We start from the raw sequence: 21,360 nt of genomic DNA on the forward strand, positions 1-21,360 counted from the left end.
ATAATATATATATAAACAAATTTTGGCTTTCTCAGAGGTTTACAGAATTTAACTTAGTAATGTAACTCAAGTTTTGTATTAGCCAGTGTATATTATAGGAGAACTAGTAAATAGAAATTTAACGCTGGCTGATACGTTTTTTTGAGGTGCTAAAATTTGAACCCTGGGCCTCATACCTGCCAGAGAACCTCAGGGTCACATCCCTACTCCATCTCTGTTCTATTTTGTTACTATTTTTGGAATTCTTCAGAGGTCGCGCAAGATGAAAATGGGAGAGTCTGGAAAGGGTTACCACTGGTTGGAATGAGTGAGCCCACCTGGCATTGTAGAGAAATGCAGGTTTCATTTTACTTAGGTCAGCAGCGGTCCCCAGAGGACACGAGCCACAAGCCTGTTTCGCCAACCCACTCCTTCAAAAGCCTGTCAAAAAGTGCTGCAGAAAAGCCTCTTAGCCTTTAAGAGACACCTTCTCTGTTCTGGCTGCACAAAGGAGGCCCCTCTCAGTTTTAGCAACAAATCTGCTTAGACTGTTGAGTTCGTGTCCCTTCTTTCCCACTCACAAAACTTTTTATTCCAGAACCTAGTTTTAAGCTGGGATCCTTATATAACCTTCAGGAAGTAGAAAAACCCAGAATTATTTGTAAATATTAGGGAGTATGTGCATTTTCATTTTCTTTGGGAAAATTCATAACTGTCATCAGTTTCTTGAAGGATTTGTCTGGTAAAAGATAAAGGAGATAAGAGAGTAATATGAAATGTGGGATGAGAATAGTCTGAGCTTGACTTCTTGGATCCTGTGGCTATTTATTCCCACTGCTGTTTTACCTGACAGAGAAATCTTTTTTACTGTCACTGGCAGTTGCTTGCATCCAGATTGGAACCTATTATGATTTAGTTGTGATTAGGTGGCAGAGGTAATATTACAGAGGGCTACTGACTGGCTATGTGGGAAACATCATTATGATGGTTGATTTCGGCCAGCTGTCAACTGCTGAAACCTGAGCCTCTGTCTCCATGTTATCAACTCATCATATTTATATTAAATTGCATACTGTGGTATTAGAAAGTTTTAATGGCTTAGTTCCTGTCATCTCAATCTAAATTGTCTTTGTCTCAAACTCCTTTCTCCTATTTTTCCATTGTTCTTCTCCTCTTTAAGTTTCTTTCTATTTTGTTTTCTTATTAGTTCCACTGTATTTCACCACTGGTCTCCTTTTCTCCTCTGTTGTCTATGTATATAATGTGAATTTGAGGTATTGATATTGTAGTAATTTATTAAAATTTATATTGCCTCTTCAAAATAAACAAGATATTCCACTTAGTTGAGAAGCTGAAGGAGTGGATGAGACGCTCTCAGAAACTAAAGTTGAGAGGGGAGCATTGAGGATGTAACTCAGTAAGAACACACTAGGTTCCTGCCCCAGTTCCACAAGAAAACAGAAACCAACAAAACTTGAAAGAGTTGAACCTATGATAATTTTCTCTAACAAAGTCTATACCGTTAATGTAAATCAGACTGAGCCCATAATGCTGGCACGCATTTCTATATGTAGTTATACATAACATGTTTTGGTCATACTAGTAAGATTTGACTTGGAGGAGAATTGAACAAAAAGTCTGTAGTTTTTTTTGGGGTGGTATCAAACTTGGGACCTTGCGCTTTTGAGGCTGTTGTAGTTTTAATAGATTACTCTGGGTTGATTCTGAAGTTGTATGTTGTCTCTTGAGTTTCAATGCTTTATTGCTACACCTTTATATATGCTTTGTTTTGTATACCTTTATGGTTTTTCTTACAAGTAAATTTCTTGGAATAAAGAATTAGGACTGGTGGGTTAAAGGAATGGAAACATTTTCTTGATTCTTAAAATTAGTCTTCTGTAAATGCAGATTGAGACCCAGGTGAGCTCAGGGGAAGAGGAATTGAATTGTGTGAAGGGAATCCCATGGCAGTCCAAAGACAGGAAACATCATTCCTCCAGGTCTGTATGGAGCCTGGAAAACGAAACTAGAAACTGACCAGTTCCTTTGAGGAATCTCCTTGTTGTGTGGTTTCAGACTAAATATTTGCTTCTTTTCTATACTGATGTACTTAACTCTGCTTGATAATAGATTCTGCTTTCCCAGGTCCTAGTTTTGAGTATGGCTAGTGCTTGCTTCACCAAGCCTTTCGGACTGGCTTGATCTCTTTTTTTCATCTTGTATTTGCTGCTAAATTGCGAGCCTTTTCTTCAGATCCCTGGCCAAGAATGGGATAGGGGTGGGGCTGTTAGGAACTGGGCTGCGCTGCCAGAGCTGAGTGGTGGGCAAGCTAGCAAAGCATCTGTGTTTACAGCTGCGCCCCAGCACTTGATTTGCAGGCTGAGCTCTGCCTCTTGTCAGATTAGCAGCAGCATTAGATTCCTGTAGGAGCAGGAACTCTGCTGTGAGCTGCACATGAGAGGGATCTAGGTTGGGTGCTCCTGGTATACAATGTAGCAAAAGTACACAATGTAGCAAAAACAAAGTGCACAATAAATGTAACTTGCTGGGATCAACCTGAAACCATTGCACCAGCATTCCTCCACCCACACTTAGCCTTGTGGAAAAATTGTGTTCCACAAAACTGATCTCTGGTGCCAAAAAGGTTGGAAGGGCTGTCTAACTAATTGTTTTGTCTTCATTTCCTCCAGCCAAGTGGAACAGGCTGTGTGTATCCTATGGGTGTTACGTTTTTTTTTTTTTTTTTTAAAGCAAAGAACTATTCTTTAAAAGCATTTTAATTGACCAATTATACTTAGGCATAGTAAAATCTATTTGGAGATTATATAGTTCATGTTAATATGAATTATGAGGGAGGAACAATTATATGTAAAGTTTAAGTATTTTGTTAGCATACATTCCTTTCCTCTTTCAGTGTATTAGTCTTGTAAGTCAAGGATTGTGTTAGTGCCATTTAAAATTTGCTTATGGATATGCAAAATGTTAAATATTCAGTCATAAAGTGTGTCTATGGAGCAAATTACTTTGTCCTCAGTTTCTGTTTCTATTTTTCAGACGGGTCATTGACGGCATAACTTTAATCAGATATATTCTGTTTTAAAGTGGGGAATAAATTAATTGAAAGATGAAGTTAAATTTACTAAACTCAATTATGTTAACAATATAAGATGCCTACTCTTTCTTCCTTGGTAATTAACAGAGACAAATAAGAATAGCTTTATTTGTCATAAAATTCATAAGTTCTGTTAAAATGGTTCTGATGAAGCCTTATATTCAATAAACTCAGATTTATTCAACTTAAAAGCATATGTTTTCTAAGGTTTAAAATAAAAATAATGATTCCTTTATTTAGCCCCCCCCCCGCACCAGGGATGGAATCTAGATCCTCACTCATTCTAGAAAAGTGCTCTAGTCCAGCTCGTTTTCATTTTGAGACATGGTCTTGATAAATGGCCTACCTGACCTTAAATTTGTAATCCTTCTGTCTCATCCTTCAGAGTGGCTTAGATTATAGGTATGTGCTCCCTTGCCCTGTAGAATTTGTTGTTTTTAACTGTTATCTGTTAAATACTCCTAAGACTGATACTTTAAAAACGTTAAACGTTTTCAGACTTACTTATTTAGTTACTTTTCTCATTGCTGAGACAAAATACCCAACACCCAAAGTTAAAGGAGGAAAAGTTTATTGTAGCACCCAGTTTGCTGACTCCAAGGCAGGATGGCATGGCAGAGGGTTATTATAGAGGATAAACAGTTCATTGTGGGCAGAAGGCAGCAAAGCAGTGAAGAGGCAGCAAGCAGCAAGCAAATGAGCACAGCAGCCCTCTTTCTGCCCCTTATGTTCTGTTGGTCTACTTGCCCTTAGGACGGGTAGCATTCACGCCAGGGTGGGCCTTCCCATTACCCAACCCAGAACTGTTCCAAACCAGTCTGACTGATCAGTGGAATCATCCTTAATCTAAGCATCACACACTCTAGTTCCAGCCACCTCTGAAAAGCCCCACCAGTGAACACATGAAGCTTTGGAGGAACATCTAGACAGGGTGTGTAACACTTGGACATTAAAAGTGCAAAGTTAAGTTGCTTTGATTTATCCCAGTTATGTCCTTGGATTTAATTATATCCATGTTGAACATCTTGCTGTTTTTCACAACAGATTATAGATGACAGAATATAAGCCACTTTGTTTTGCCGGGTTTTTTTGTTTTTTGTTTTGTACCAGGGATTGAACTCTGCTCCTTGCAGTTGCAAGGCAGGTGGTGGAACCACTGAGCTAAATCCCCAGTAATTATTTATTATTTGGATACAGGATCTTGCTAATTAGCCTTGAATTTGTGATCCTCTTCTCTCAGTTTCTCATATTGCTGGGATTACAGGCCTGCACCACTGTGCCTGGTTTATAAGTCACTTTTATGTGGCTTATGCATCCTTACAAGAATATCAGTGTCTAGAATCTGAAGATCAGAGTCATTTAAGATTTGAGATTTAATTTTAGCAGAAACTTCCCCTCAGGTAAGGAATACAGTTTTTATATTCAAGGCAGCTATGGAAGGGTAGTCAGTTCATACATTTCTTTTTTCTTTCTGTAGCTGCTTCATTAATCTAAAAGTAGAACTGACACTATTGGTGAAGAAAACCTTTTTCTTTTTAGCCCTTGGGTAGAAGGAACAATATTGGCCAACATTGCTTTTGCAGTGTAACCTGTTTCATATGGTAAGGGATAACTTGGAAAGAATTAAGAACATAATCTAATTCCAAATGATCTCAATGCCAAGTGCTACATCCTAACATTTTGACTTTGACTTTATTGTATTTCCGTGTCTTTATTGTATGTTACCACAACATGAGACTCTTAGTCACAGGAATGGAGCTCTTCGCAGTTATTGAATGGTCTTAAATCTGTAAATGAAAGACTGAATTATCTCTCATTTTTTTCTATTAAAATTTTTATTTTCCCATATAATAGTATCAACATTAAATAATAAAAGAAAAAGGCTAAGTGTTAATAAATATCTAAAGTGTACCTGGAGGTGTAGCTCAGTGGTAGAATACATGTGTAGAATGCGTGAAGGCCTGGGCTTAATCACCAGTGTGACACTCACATACCAAGGATATTTAGGGAAAAGCATTTACGTTCCTTCTGCTAGGATCTTTTAAACATGATTTGAAAATGGAAGGATGTGTTGTAGACACTGTGGTTGCCACTCTTTTTTTCAGAATGTGTTTGAATTATAGTTGGCAGGGTGATCAGGTATGATTTGAACAGCAAACCTGCTTTGATTTAGACTTGCAGGATCAGGTTAGATCTGCAACGTGGAAGAGAGGGAGCTTTATAAATTTAATTTTTATAAGACTGAAGTTGTTTCTTGTTTCTTTTTCTTTTTGTCACCCCCTCATTTAGGTTTTCATAGGTTCACAGTAACAAAAGCACCATGGAGTTTTATGAGTCAACATATTTTGTTGTCCTTATTCCTTCAGTAGTTATAACAGTAATTTTCCTCTTCTTCTGGCTTTTCATGAAAGAAACATTATATGATGAAGTTCTTGCAAAGCACAAAAGAGAACAAAAGCTCGTTCCTACAAAAACAGATAAAAAGAAGGCAGAAAAGAAAAAGAATAAAAAGAAAGAAATCCAGAATGGGAACCTGCACGAATCAGATTCTGAAAGTGTGCCTCGAGACTTTAAATTATCTGATGCTTTGGCTATAGAAGATGAGCAAGTTGTACCTGTTGCATTGAATGTAGCTGAAACCTCAAGTAGTGTGAGGGAAAGAAAGAAGAAGGAAAATAAACAAAAACCTTTACTTGAAGAGCAGGTCATCAAAAAAAGTGATATATCGAAGATTCCTGGCAAAAAAGTAGAACCTGTCCCAATTACAAAACAGCCCACCCCACCCGCTGAAGCAGCCATCTCAAAGAAGAAACCAGGGCAGAAGAAGGCTAAAAATGGAAGCGGTATTGTGATTTATTATATCATATTTGTGTTGAGTCTGAAGCCAAGATTATTGTTTTTGCTGTGTGTTTGCTTTCATTGACATTGATTGCTAACAGGAATGAGTAGTGGCTCTATAAATCTGCATTGTAAACTTTATATTATAAATATGGGAAAGACCTTTAATGGAAATCTTTGGTCATTTTCCTAAAACTTCTAAGGATTTCTAGTGCGTAGTAGTTAGAAACTTCTGCATTTGTTTAAGCTAATATTTTCTAATCAATGTGATAAGAATTAAAACTGAGTAAGACATTTTGTAACCCTTGGTTAATTTTGCAAGCATTTATCAGTCTGTTATACTAGGCATTGTGCCCGATACCAGAGCTGCAGAGGTGGTAGTGCATTTTCAGGGTAGTCTACAGTTAGCTGTAGATGCACACAAAAAGAGGTCATTATAATTTTAAAAGTTTAGCATCATCTAGGTATGTCTAAATCATTATAGGAGTTCCTAGGCAGGTCATTCAGACATATAATTCTAAAAATTAAAGTTTAAATAGGTGTCAACTGTGTTTCTTGGGTGTATAGGGAGGGATGGGATAGGATATTGAAGGGAGAGAGGTTTATAGGTCTAGTCAGTCCTCTAAATGCATCGATTCCATATCCTTGCATTCAACCAAACTGTGGATTACAAATATTCAATAAAATTGTGTTTGTATTGAAAATGTACAGACTTTTTTCTTGCCATTATTCTGTAAATAATTCATTATTACACTTAGTATATCATTTACATTGTATTAGGTATCATGAGTAGTGTACACATGATTTAAAGTAAATGAAAGGATGTGTGTAGTTACATGTAAATGCCACACCATTTTGAGTGGGACAGGAACATCTGTGGATTTTGGTGCAGGGGACGGGTTCTGCAACCAATCCCCGTACTGTGCAGTAACGAGGACTTGAGAAGTGGCAAAACATGTGACGTGTGACTACAGCAGTTTGCTTTGGATGAAAGGACTCATGTTTGTCCATCTCAACATACAGAGTGCTGATTTGTTTACATTGGATTTATACTATGTGCTTGCTAGCTGTGACCAAGCATGGTACTAGAGAAATAGAGTAAGTACTACATGTTTTAAGGAGAGAGGATATGTAAAGTAGTAAAAATGTGTGTTATGTAGGAAATATATAGAAAAAAATAACAAAGTCTAGAAGAAATATAGAAGCCAAAGCAAACTCATGGGGACTGGGAAATGAAAGGCTTTTACAGAGGAAGCAGTGCCTAAGTTCAGTCTTGAAGACTGAATTTCTTCATACAAATGAGGGATCTCATCCCACACTGACAGAAAATCATATGTAAGGTACAGAAGTACAAGATTGCACTGTATCATGGAGCCATGAAATATGAGGTAGAGAACAAAATAAGCTTTTGTGCACCATCCCAGGACCTGGGACCTTGTAGATTAGCCATTGTTAAAGATTTTCAAGCACATTAGTTGTATAGTTAGTTTTATGTTGTATTTTAGAAAGATTTCTTTTTTATTTTTTCTTTTTATTGTGGTTATTGGTACAATCTAGGTATACAATACAATTACATTCATCATTGGGATTCTGTACCTTTACATAATAGGTAGAAAGATTTCTTTGGAAGAACTTTGAGGATGAATTTCATGGAGCAGTATTTGAAGTAGACTATTTAAAAGGTTACTATAGTTTTCTAAAGTTAAGTTGCAGACCAGAACTGTGGCGATGAGAGAACTAGAAAGTAAAGAGGTGTACAAAGTAAGAATAATATGACTGACCTTACATAGGGGAAAGGGAGAAAAGGAGAAGATAGGTTCAAAACCAGTCTTCCAACATCTAAGTTAGGTCAGGGTGTATAGGCTGCAACCTGTAAGTTACATCTGTTCTTCCTCCTGTGTTGTAGGCCCTGTGAGCAAAGAATAGTTTTTGTATTTTAAATGGTTGGGAAAAAACCCCAAAAGAATATTTTGTGAAAATTATGAATCAAACATCAGTGTCCATAAAGAGAGTTCTGAACACAGCCAATCATTTGTTTACCTACATCTAGCTTTCAACTGCAGTGGCAGACTTGAGTAGTTGTGATAGAATTACTATTTGGCCTTGACAGGAATTGATTGTTATATGGTTGTTAACATAAAGATACAGAATATTGGAGGGCTAGGAATTTAGCTTAATGGTTCCACTGCCTGCCTCGTAAGTGCAAGGTCCTGAATTCAATCCCCGGTAACCCCACCCCCCAAAAAATACCATAAACAAACCCCAGAATATTGGAGGGACAATATGAATGGAGATAATGTGTTTCAGGTGTTTATGGGGGCCATTTACATAAGAGAGCAATTCATGGTACAATAGGGTTTGTAAGTACAGAGAGTGAATGGTGTATGTCATGTTCAGAAGCCTTGAGGGTGATACTTGAAGGTCATCCAAGGAATAGAAGTACATGAGGCATTCAGTGGAAGCAGCTAATAATGGAGGCTACCAAAAGTACTGTGATGTAAGAGAATTATGGGAGCTGGCAGACTTTTTATTGTGGTAAAATACGTGTAGCATAAAATCTACTGTTTTTAAGTACACAGTTCTGTGGTGTGAAGTACATTCACATTTTTACATAATCACTACCAGGCATCCCCAGAATTCTATCACTGTACGTATTAAACACCAAAAAACAGAAAACTTATTTCCGTGTTCCCAGCTTATGGCAACCACCATTCTGTCTTTATGAGTCCAACTATGCTGGGAAATTCGTATAAGTGGAATCATATAATATTTGTGCATTTTTGACAGGTTTTTTTTCACTTATCCTAAAGGAGACTTTTGAAGGTGAAAACCAACAGGATAAAATTCTAAGGAGTAGTTAAATGTGGATTAACAGATAATATTTGTAGAGTATGATTTTTGGGACACCAGGCACCTGAGTTAATCCTTTCATGGACTGGGAGAGAGAAAAATCACATTGCCACTAGTTGCAAAATGATAGTTAGAAAAGGAAGTAAGCTTATTATTTTGTCAGTATAGCAGGAAGTAGGTGGGGGAGATTGGGAATACAGTGGTAAGGAAGTGGCTTATTTTTTAAACTGGTAAGACTTCACTGTGCCACAGGCTAAGTAGGGCTGGGAATGGCTCTGGATTAGGGGACTCGGGGGCAGATACTTTGAAGAGCAGATGTAGTGGAGTAGGAAAGCTAGCATGGATACTTGCTGGTGAGAAAGCCAAAAAGATTTTAGTGGTAAAGCATTCTGGAAATTATTCATTACTAATTGTATCTTTTCTGATGTGTTCATTGTTTGGTACAATGATTTTCTTTTCATTTGTAGTCAATAAAGATGACCAAGATAAAAAAGTGGAGACTCTGATTGCACCAGTGAAAAAACAAGAAGTACTACCCTTCCACCAAGTGACTAAACACGAAAGTGGATCAGGAAAAAAGAAAGTTTCATCAAAGAAACAGAAGACAGTCAATGGTGACATGTGTAGATATGTGTTTTATAAATGCTAATTCTAGAGAAGTAATAGGATAGAGACCCTGGACATCATGTGCTTTTTAATTACCAGTTTAATGTGTGCTGTAACAACCGTAATTCTAATCTAAGTCTAAAATACTTTTTAGCCTTGTGGCTTTACATTGCTTTGATAGGTAGACTGAGTGTAAGTATGGGATGAAAATATTTATCTGAATTGAAAAAAAAATTTTAATTTTTTGGCCTTGAACTTACTATGTAGCTCAGGCTAACCTGGAATTTGCAGTGGTCCTTCTGCTTCATCCTCCCCAGTATAATCCAGTGCTGGGATTACAAGCATTTGCCATCATGCCTGGCTGTCTGAAGTTTAAAAATGGCAACACATTTGTCTCTATTTTCATTGTTGGCTTTGAAAAAAAAATAGCGTACAAACTCTATGAAGAAGAACGTTCCTAAAGTACTTGTACTTTTTGTATCTCTTAAGATTATGCCTGAAGACATTTGCTAGATGCAGTGTTGCCCTTCATTTCCTATTATTTTTTAAACAATTTGCATATGTTTATTCCAGCATACAAATAAAAGTGACACAGCAGCATTATACTTTCAGAATTTTTCAGGGTATAAAGTTTATGTAGATTAAATGTTAGCAATTTCCAAATAATATTGGGCTGTGATATCAACTAGTACTAGAAAGTAGTAAATTTAGAAAGGGAAAAGATGAAATTTTATTTGCATTTTATGACATATCAAGCATCAGGTATGAGTGGAATATTACCTGAATATACCTGATAAACTTAAATATAATGTTTTAAGTAAGGGAATTACATGTGCACAAAAATTATTTTTTTAAAGGTAGAATATGCAGAGATTTTCATCTGTGTAAAAGTTTGTATCTCTTACCAGCAGACCTCAGAGCTCTTGAGTTCTTTACATTACAATTTGGAACATAGGCGGAGATTTAGTTCAGTGGTTCTGCTGCCTGCCTTGCAAGCGCAAGGACTCAAGTTTGAACCCTGTACTCCACCCCACCCACCGCAAATAGGAACATAATAAGGAGGCTTTCTTCCTCCACTTTTAAATGTCATTCTGCAAGTTTTGGTAAGGAAAGTAAGATGTGCTAATGAAGTTAGAGCCATAACTATTAGAATTGAGAAAACATATGCAAAGGAACAGTGACTGATTTTTTTTACTCAGCATGTTATATAGACTTAATTAAAAATTATCAGTTACAATAAGAATTCAGTAAAATATCAACATGAATAAAAATTGTTTCTGTAAGCACTAATGAAAGTGACTAGACTTTTCTGTTAAAGCAAAAAAATTAAATGAGCTATTGAAAGGATTTCTAAGAAATTTATAGATAACTGTTAAAGCAGCTATATTGCCCAGTTTTAGATGACTTAAATGGTTTGCTATAAAATAGTAATATTGAATTGGTGATTTCAAATAAAAAGTTTCTGCCTTGTTAAATGAAGTAGGAAACGGGCCAGGGATTTAGCTCAGCAGTTTGGTGGCCTGCCTTGCAAGCGCAAGGACCCGAGTTCAATCCCAGGTACCAAAAAAAAAAAAAAAAAAAAAAAAAAAAAAAAAAAGAAGTAGAAATTTAAAATCAAGCTGAACTAATACTGGAGATTAGGAAATAAATGCATTTATCACTAAAGTGTGCTTACATGTTGAATTCTTTTTTTTCAAAATTCGAAGTAATTTATGATTTTGTTGAACTTAAATTGCAGTCTTGGTAGATGAACCCCTTATTCATGCAAGTACTTACATTCCTTTGATGGATAATGCTAACTCAAGTCTTGTGGTGGATAAGAGAGAAGTTATTGATCTCATGAAACCTGACCAAGTAGAAGGGATCCAGAAATCTGGGTCTAAAAAACTGAAGATGGAAGCTGACAAAGGTAATACGCAGAATGTTATATTGTAAAAGCACATTTTGAGTTCTCATGGAGTCACGTACACTTTGCAAAAGAGTTAATTCTTCTGGTAAAAGGCTTGGTAGTCTTCTAGTCCATTCTTCTTAATTTTGTTGACCTGACCATTGGAATTTGACTTGCTTGAGGTGCTACAGCTATTTTGGCAGTCTTTTCCTTGATACTGTTATCTCCTATGAGATTTTAGGCGAATTCACAACTGCTGATTTTGTTGTTTTGTTGTTGTTTGTTTGTTTTTTTTAAATAGACTGTTAGGTAGTGCATTTTTAGGTTATGTTCATGGCACAATGGAGTGTAGAAGTAGAGAGTTCTCATGTGCCTCTTACCCCACACATTCACATACCTGCATAAAAAACTTAGAATGTAGTTGAAGTATTAAAAACTTAATGCTCTTTTGGTCTAATGGATAACAGTTCTTTTAGAAAAGGGCATTTTATGCCTAATATGGGGTCCCTGGGAGAATTTGGTTGGTGAATCAAGAGGCATTTACTTCATGAATTGTTTTAATGTCAGGTTTGCATATTGTATTAGCTTTGCTTTCTCTGGGAAATAGTACCCAAAACCCACAACTTAAAGGAGAAGAGGTTTAGTTTGGCTCCTGGTTTCATGGATTCAATCCATGGTCTGCTGGCACCAAGAGGGAAACATGGTAGAAAGATGTGGCAAAGCAAGAGGAATGGTGTCAGAGGGTAGGGGTGAGGCACGATTGCAGACCCCATGATCAAGCTTCCATGTCCTACCCAAGCACACCCAAAAGTGTGTTGCTGATTCCCTGGGTAGCTTCCAATCCAATCAAGTTGACAGTCTACCTTAACCACACTGGTATGTATTTGTTCTTTGCAGAATCAGATTTTATTTTTATTTATCTTAGAGATTATTTTCCCTTCTATAGAATTTGATGTATGTATGTCTCAGGATTAAAAGGATATCATGAATCTATTCAGAGTAGAAAGTAGCATATTGTAGATAATTAAATGATATCTTTTTTTTTTTTTTTTTTTTTTGTACCGAGGATCAAACTTGGGACTTTGTGCTCTTGAGGCAGGTGGTGGAACCACTGAGCGATCCCCAGCTCAAATGATATCTTTTTAATAGGTGAAGGAATACTGTAAATTTTAGTACTCTACAAACTTCTAGGTAATGTAATTATTCCATAATATAGATGATAAACATTTTTCCCCTCTTGAGTGGAACATTTGTTATTTGAGCAGAAGTGTAAATATTTTCTCTTGGTAGTTGACTTTCTAGGCAATGAATTCTTATTGCTTATCTTTCCTAAAGTTATTAGTTGTGCCTTCTAAATGCCAACTCCTTTTCTTTTTAATTAAGAAAATGCTGAAGTGAAATTTAAAGATTTTCTTCTGTCCTTGAAGACCATTATGTTTTCTGAAGATGAGGCCCTTTGTGTTGTAGACCTACTGAAGGAAAAGTCTGGTGTGATACAAGAGGTTTTGAAGAAGGTAAGCATATATATATATATATATATATTTTTTTTTTTTATTATGGGCATATTTTGTAAGCAATAATTAGAAGTTAATCAAATAAGACTTCTACCAGAGCAATTAATTGCTGTCTTGTTCTTAATATAAAACCACATAATCATGTCTAAAAGTTTTGGAGTGCCTTCAGAAGTATTTCATATATTCATACTTAGTCAAGCATTTTTTAGATCATCTGATGCTTTGACAAAAGCCAGTTGCTTAAACTAAGTAAGATAGAGCCAGGGATTTAGCTCAGTGGTGCCACTGCCTGCCTTGTGAGTGCAAGGTCGCAAGTTTGATCCCTGGTACCAAAAACATAAAATAATAAAATAAAATAGAATTAAAAAGTAAGATAATTTTTAAACTTTAAAGTCATTTGGCACTTGACTAAGCTGTACCATACTTTGGTCTGACTAGAAGTTTTGAAGTCAAGGTCATACAATTTCTGGATAAGGGTATATGGAATATTTTTGTAATCCCACATTTAAAGAACCTAAGAACTTCTGTTATTTAGAATATGTAAGCTTGAGTATATGTGATACTTCCCTTTAACCACTTACCAGTCCAAATATTTAAATACAGGTTGACCAAATATTGTACCTTTTGGCTAATTTTATAAGATAATATAACAGGAAACACAGAAACAACCAATTATATCAAATTTATTTGATAATTTTTCTGTGTATGGTTTCTCTTAAAACATTCAACACCTGCCCAAGCAATGCTGGTAAGCAAAAGTGCTGCCCGAGTAACACTCAGGATAAACTGTTAAATAGTTAAAAATAAAGATTTGGGTAGCAGAGTCAATAAGCTGAGAAAAAGTTTATAAAAGAAAACGCGTCAAAACAAAACCAAAAACACGTTGTTAACTTTATTCTCGTAGTGATACGTGTGCTGTGTCATATTGGGAAAAGTGAGAAGTTTTCAAATTTTGCCTTTGTAAGGTGACATTGAATCTGATATTCAGTATCATGATGGTGGCTCTCCTTGTTCTTAAGACATGCTGTACACTCATGGACACCCCACCCACTCAGCTGTTTTAAACCTTGAGTGGTGTAATTTTTCTAAGTAATAAAGACCACTCCTGTCTGAGTCATTGCCTCTTCCCCGATGTTTTTCCTTTCCCCTTGGCCCTTTAATCTGTTTTCCCCGCATAACTGAAAATGATCTTTAAAAGGTGAATCAGATTACAATATTCAAAACTGTTGTAAAAAACTTGTTGTGATTTTCTCTTCACACAGTGCATAATCTGAATTCCTTAATAGGCCTATGATTACTTTTCTCTACACCTCTTTTGATGAAATATTCCCCTTTACTACTTTTCACCTGTAGTGTTCAGAACCTGCATAGTTCTCTGCTTCTAGCTACCAAACTGTTTTTCTTCTGTCTCCCTACTTACCCACTTTCTTCCTGTGCCTCTTTCCTCTTTCCTTGAATATCATTTTCTCATATAAGCCTAACCTGAATTGGTAGTGTAAATTCTTCCTGTTACTTTCTCTCATAACTCTGTGGACTTTTTTCATAGCATTGATTGTAGCATTATATGTCTGTCTGTACTTCCACATATCTTATCAGCAGTGCATCTTACAAGTCTGTGGCATTTTTACAGTATGGTCTTCTGGCTAGACTGCCTCTGTGTGTTGCCAGTGATGGCTCAGAGTTAACAAGTTCAAGGGCAATCAGTAAATGTAACTCTGATTTTGAATACAATATCAGATTGTTATGTTGTAAGGAACTTTCTTGATGTTTTTGATTGAAGTGTTTATCCTTTGGTTCACTTTTTATAATTATGAATACCTTTCTAAAGAGTTCTTAAGTTATTTGGGGGGACTGGGAAAAGATCCTTGCAGGAGAACGCTTCCAGGTGAAATTATCACATTCATTACAACTTAGCAGTTCATTACAACTATGTTACTGGTGGCTTATGAGAGTAAGAGTAATGGTTTTATTGTTCAAGACAGCTTTGAACTCCAAAGATTGGGTGGAGACTACCATTGATTTCTGTTTCAGGTAGTTCTACAAAAAAGTCAGGAACTTGTTAATGATAACATTTGATGCAGGGCAGGTGTTTTGAAAATGTTCACATTGGGTTGTGTCTCTTCCTTGCTCCCCCACCCCCCAAGTTTGAATTTTGGTTAAAATTTCTTGTTCACGATTACTCCTGGGTGTTTCTGTTCTCTATTAGAGAGACTTTGTGCTTATAAGTTTGTTTGTTTGTTTGTTTGTTTTGTCTTTCTGGTACCGGGAATCAAACTCAGGACCTAATGTTTGTGAGGCAGGTGCAGTGCCCCTGAACTAAATCCCTGGCCTCTTCTTATACATTTCTTGTATCTGAGAAATACTAGTTTCTCCCTTTTGCTGCCATAGATACTTACTTTTTAATAGATTTCAAAGTCTTAGATGGAAATGGACCCTCATACATAGTTCAGACCACTTGAGACTAAGGGGGAAAATATGACAGTAGTTATGGGACTTGCTAACCAGTTAACTACTACAGTGGCTAACAGAAGTCTAGCATGGCGATGTTTTTTTAGTAACTGGATAGATTGTGGCAGCATTGGTATTTGTGCACACTTTGTAGAGGAAGAGAAAGTAAAACATGGAAATTTAGAAAGTTGCTTTAGGCATCCCATGTGCCAGTTAAGTGGATGTTATCATTTTACAGTTAAATGTATATTTTTCTGGAGTTGAAGAAGGTTTACAAGGGCAGTGATTTGGAAGTGTTATCTGCTGTCACCAGTACCTATGGGTGTGGGAAATGAAAGCTTGAGAACAAGTCCTGGAAGCACCAGTGTTTAAAGTTCAAGGAAAGTCATCATAGAGGACACTGAAAAGGAGCAGAAGTAGAAGTGTCAGGGCCTATGAAATCCTAGAACTTAAGCAGGATACAGTCCAGGGACTGGGGAGAGCCAGCAGTGTCACACACTCCAAAGAGGAAATGGAAGGTAAAACTTGAAGAACGGGCTTTGGCATTCTTAGAGAAGGCAGTTTTATTTCATAACTAGACTGTAAATAAGTGAATGAACAAGAGGGGTGACCGTGAGCATGCACTTAGTGTGAACTTAGTTGGGAAGAGAAAGGCAGAGGAAAAGTTGAGGGGTTGCAGAATTATAGATGAGCTATTATGCTATTTATGTTCACAAGTCCTTGTGTATAAGTTAGAAGACAGTGTTTTATATGGGGAATGTAGGTTTAAGACCTGGATTTTAGTGTCAGGGTTTTTTGAATTAAAATCTGGGCTCTGCCACTTTGAGTTTGTAACTCTGGATAAGTTCCTTAACTTTAGTGCCTCTGTTTCCCTATTTCTAAAATGAGAATGATAATCAGGCTTTGAGAATTAAATGAGATAATGCATTTTAGGTACTTAGAGTTCCAGCATACAGTAAATGCTTGTTGTTAGTGTAGGGATCAGTAAGAAAATGTTTATTACTAAGTTTTTAAGCACTGGTATTTGAGTATATTTGCCTCAATTATATGATTCTTTTAAACTTTAAAGTTTTAAACTTTATGGTGGACTACTGGTTATGCTAATTTTTTCTCTACCTTCCTTCTTCCTTAACTCTGTTTTTATTATAGTATTTCTGTTTGTCAGATGCTATAATATCTGTTCTGTGAGTATAATTCTCATGCTTGTTTTAGCCTTAATTCTATAGTTTAATGATGGGTTGAAAGCTTGATAGCAGTTCTTTGCCATAGCTGCTTTTTCTTTTCTTGGTTGGCTAAAGCTGTTTTTCCTTGAATCTCTTCAATAAGATCTCATGGTTTTTATAGTTCCAAAATTTTGTCAAGTTATGATACTTCTTCTTTGTCTTTATTCTTGAATGATAGTTAATACTATTTTCCTTTTAAAAAGGCATAGACTTTATTTTATCATGTTTTGTTCTCTTTCATATAAGATGAAGGCATTTGTTGTTTTATTATTCTGTGTGTTCATATTGCTGAGCAGAGGTCTGAAGCCAGTGTAAATTTTGTACTTTTTTCATGTATATCTCTCAGACTGCACTTTTATAATAAAAACATTTTTGTTGTTTTGAGAGTACTAGGGATTGAACTAGAGCTTCATGCATGCTAGTCAAGCCCCTAAACCTTTTAGAGACCGAGTGCCCAAACTACGACCCCAAACCCACTTATTTATGCAAAGTGCCAACAGTGTCATTAAACCTGAATACTGAGGTTTTAGTTTAGAAAAAGCAGAGTTTATATCATTGGGGCCAGGGTTTAGCTCTGTGGTTCTGCCCCCTGCCTCACAAGCGTAAGGTCATGAATTCGATCTCCAGTACCCAAAAACAGAAAAAAGGAAAAAACAACGTGGCTATTTTGATAAAATCCCCATTAGAGAGGGGATTACTGTGCACACTGAAAATTTGAAAGCTGACAGCTATCAGATGATTTGTTTTAGAAAGATAGTTGAAAAAAACTAAGACCCTGGGAATGATAATTTCCTCAATTCCCCTTCAAGAAACTCCTTCCTTTCAGTTTCACCAAGTTTGGCAGCACTTTTACGGTTGGTGTCAACATGCTGTCTGACACGTGGTGGATGGTGACTCACAACACTTCCCTGGACAGAATGCGGAACACTTTCCCACTGTGTTCAGTCACTCCAGATGACTGTGTCCGGATCTCTTGGAGTGATCGTCCACTACCTGTGTTCAGTTTTGCTCTTTTTGCTGTGGTCATTTTTTGGTGTTCAAAACTTGTAGTCTAAACACAATTTTTTTAAAAAAATGAAGCACCCAATACAAATCTATCCCAATACTAAAAATAGCTAGCATTATTAGTTAACACTAAAGAATTGGATATTCCCTGAATCATCAGTCTATGGTGGTGATTTTCAGCTGGAGTTCACTGACCATTAGTGCAAGAGGACAGTGTTTCATGGTCTACCAGCTATAGGCCTGCTCTGAAAAAGGCATCTGCATTAATTTCCTACCTTGTGGGGGCTTCTGCTAAAATCACAGCCAGTCCAAGCAAATACATAAATACACATGGATGGCAGCACACTGGCCATGTGAAAGCTCAACACATCATGGTTAATGAGTCGTGGTTCATTACATCATTGACTGGTACCACTACTCCTTTTTGAGCATGACATGGCCCCTGTGTACACTGTTTATTCAGGGCTTGGCTGCTGGGATGACTTGGCTTGCATGGGGGCCTGGAGGTTCTCCTCTCTGTTTGCTTGCTGTGGTAAACATGCCATAGGTTTGCCACCGCTGCCCTAAAATATTCTTAGGGCATTCAAGTATATTTTTTGTTGAGTTTTCCTATCTGCAGTACTGTGTATACATCAGAGGACGGAGTTTCTTTAAAATTTGCCAATAATTTTACTATAATGTGGCATGACATTGACCCTTAGCAGTTTTCTCTTTGATAAAGCACACTTTTCAGTCATTAGATTCAAGTCAGCATTTATTACTAGAGAGTTTTGTATGTTCTTGGAATAACCCAGGTTATTTGTGTCAGGTTAAACCTGTATTGGGCTGTCTTCCTTACCTTTCATATTTTCATGCTTCAAAAATAATACTTAACCAAAGAAAACTTTATTTCTGTTTTGTATTTTCTGCTGCCATTTTACTGTCCTGTTCTACCCTTACTGTTTCAGGACCATGTCCATTTCTGATTTTTGCTTCTAATTAGGTTATTTCTGGCACAGTGTCACTTTTTACTTCCACCATGAGTTTTACCATTTTGCTTCCATCATTTTGTGGTGTTACCTTTTCTCAGCTTTTTCTTATGAGCTCTGCTCTTTGCTTTTGTTTTCCAGAAATGACTTTCTAGATTACATTTTTAAAAATCATGGTGATGATTTTATTAGGATTTTTGTCTGTTCTCTGACAATCTTTTTCTTGACTTGTAATTTATACTATTTTCCTTTTCAAGTGCATGTATATTTTTGTGCCCTTTGGATAATCTCTGGACTGGAGGTTGACAGTGGTGAAGAGCTGGTGCTCACCCTGAGATGTGGGTACAAAATGTGGCCTTTTGGTCTTTGTCTCTTCGTTTGGAACAGACTGGAACCTTAGTACAGGAAGTCTCTGACCACTGCCTCCCTGGCTAGTTGCTCACTGTGGATAATTTGCTTTTTTTTGTTTTTTTTTTTTCTTTTTCCTCCTTCTGTTTCCTACCAAGAAGGTTACTGCTTTGAAGCAATACTTGTTCTTCTTGTGGGATGGGTGCTGATTGGTTTTTCCTTTCAGCTGTGTGTATTAAATTTAGAGAACTAGAGCCACGCGTGGTGGCACACGACTTTAATCCCAGCACTCGGGAGGCTGAGACAGGAGGATTGCTGTGAGTTCGAGACCAGCCTGGGCTACATACTGAGTTCTTGGTCAGTCTCACCTACATAGTGAGACCCTGTCTCAAAAAAACAAAACAAAACAAAACAAAAATTAGAGAACTACCAGCTTGTGCCTGTTGAATTTAGGGAACTACTGTGTGCACGCGTTGCTCCTCCGTTGGTCTGGACATGATTGGGCAGCATGACTGAACACCTGTATTTACTCTGCATTACTTTTGTCTAATCTTTTCTGATAATTATATTTGGAGTTATAAAGAACTGTTTCATTGGTAGTAAATTGCCTTTTGGGTTTTTTTATTGTTTTGTTTTTGTGGTACCAGGGATCAAACTTGAGGCCTTGCGCTTGCAAAGCAGGTGGCAGAACCACTGAGCTAAATTCCAGGCCCTGCCTTTTGGTTTTATATTCTATTTTTTGATTTTGAAAAAAAGAGAAAAGAAATTACTAGTTTTACTCTGGGTTTAACTAGAAGTTGTATTCATTCTTTGCAAAAATCTGCTTCGCAGGCCAGGGATTTAGCTCAGGGGCACCACACCTGCTTCACAAGCACAAGGCCCTGAGTTCCATCCCCAGCACCAGTAAAACCAAACACAAAACAAAACAAAAAATCCGTCTTGATTGACTTTTATCCTGTTGGAATTTATACAGTGACTATACAATGTTATTTCACTGAGCAGTTTTTGGCAGTCATTTTACGTTATGTTACATAGAGCTCTGCTTTGGCCCAGGAACACTTGATGACGGATGTTCCATTCCGTTAACTTTTACTGATTCTGCACTCATTTCTTGATTGTAGTCAAATAAAGGAGAACTGACCGCACTTCAGCATCAGCTTCAGGAAAAGGACAAATTGCTTGCCGCTGTGAGGGAAGGGGCTGCTGCTGTGAAGGAGAGGTGTAAGCAGCTCACCCAGGTGAAGTATTTTTATGCTCAAGGGATGTGCCTCAAATTAGAATCAGTGAAGGGTTTAAAAACTGCTCATGTGCCTTCACTTAATTACTTGTATAATAAATTTACCCAACACAGGGAATTTTATTTTACAACTTTTGGAGGGAAGTATCTCACTCTCTCATATCATACCCATAGTGAATTATGGATTTAAAGTAACAGTACATATTATGTGTCCTATTTTGAGAATAGCAAACAGAAGTAGTTTTTTAGAAACATAAGCTTGTTTTAGCTGGGTATTGTGGCACATTGCTGTACTCCTAGCACTTATGAGGCAAAGCAAGAGAATTGAGAATTCTGAACCAGCCTGGGCTACACAGTAAATTCAAGGTTAACTCAGAACATGGCATGAGCCTAAGTAAAACAATAGCAGCAACAAAATCAAAAGCATTTCGAGATTCTTGTGGTGAATATTAATACTTTGTAATCAATTTCTTAAAACTCTAGAAATTCTAGTCTGAGAGGAGAAACAAACCTGTAAAATGTGCAGACCAAGAGAACAGAATTGAAACTAGAAAATATGGTCTCCTTCCTGAAGTACTTGTTTCTTCTTTTAAGGAATAACTGCAGGAATATTCCTTTTAAGGAATAACTACATGAGTTGATAACTCTCTCACCTAGCTGTTGGAAGACATCAAAAAGCAAATGCCTTTGTCTGAATAGAAATCCTTTATGTGATCTGAAGTAAAAAACAGTCAGTGGGAACACCTGGTTAGTCCGAGTTCTTATAAATATGCTTCCTTACAATTATTAAATTTAGTGTAGTATTTTTGTGATTATCATGTAAAAATAGGTTAACTTTATTTTTTGATAATTCACTGTTCCTAAAATTTAAGATGCGTATCTACAGAACAACTTGCAAATATAAATAAAATACATAAAATAATTTAAAGGCAACCATAAATTATATAAAAATCTCAAATTTTGTCCAACAGCTTTTTAGAGCAGGAACATGGGTTCATTATACTTGCAGAAAACATTAAAGTTGTTTGCTTACATGTATTTTTGTTTCATGATAAAACTTACTTTCCCTTATCTCAAACTTCCATAATCTATATAGCCTTATTTCTTCCTTTAGTACCCCCCACCTCCATGTGGTTCCCCCAGGTATTTTTCTATATACCAGAAGAAAACTAGTGCCTGGGAATGCTAATTTTTTTTTTTTTTTTTTTTTTTGGTACCAGGGATTGAACTTGAGACCTTGTGCATGCAGGGCAGGTGTGGCCATCACTGAGCTAAATCTCCAGCCACAACTAATTGTTTCGCTTTAAAGTGTTATTACAATCATTTTAGAATATTCGATTTATT

The 21,360-nt window shown here is 36.7% G+C and overlaps 1 protein-coding gene across 10 annotated transcripts in view; it reads left to right on the forward strand.

The window, feature by feature from the left end:
* Ktn1 (kinectin 1) overlaps positions 1-21,360 on the forward strand; it is a 103,949-nt gene that overhangs the window by 25,393 nt on the left and 57,196 nt on the right. For all 10 annotated transcript variants that reach the window (XR_004518364.1, XM_033766905.1, XM_033766907.1 and 7 more), the window contains 5 exons: positions 5,381-5,934; positions 9,247-9,393; positions 11,124-11,294; positions 12,657-12,787; positions 19,901-20,017. Coding sequence is in view for 9 of the 10 variants with exons in the window: in XM_033766905.1 (XP_033622796.1) it covers positions 5,412-5,934; positions 9,247-9,393; positions 11,124-11,294; positions 12,657-12,787; positions 19,901-20,017 (1,089 nt within the window). In the remaining variant the exon portion in view is untranslated. Of the gene's footprint in view, positions 1-5,380; positions 5,935-9,246; positions 9,394-11,123; positions 11,295-12,656; positions 12,788-19,900; positions 20,018-21,360 lie in introns of those variants that run through there.

Source organism: Fukomys damarensis, unplaced genomic scaffold (genome assembly GCF_012274545.1).
Source record: "Fukomys damarensis isolate Sample0158 unplaced genomic scaffold, DMR_v1.0_HiC HiC_scaffold_21, whole genome shotgun sequence".
Lineage (NCBI taxonomy): Eukaryota > Metazoa > Chordata > Mammalia > Rodentia > Bathyergidae > Fukomys > Fukomys damarensis.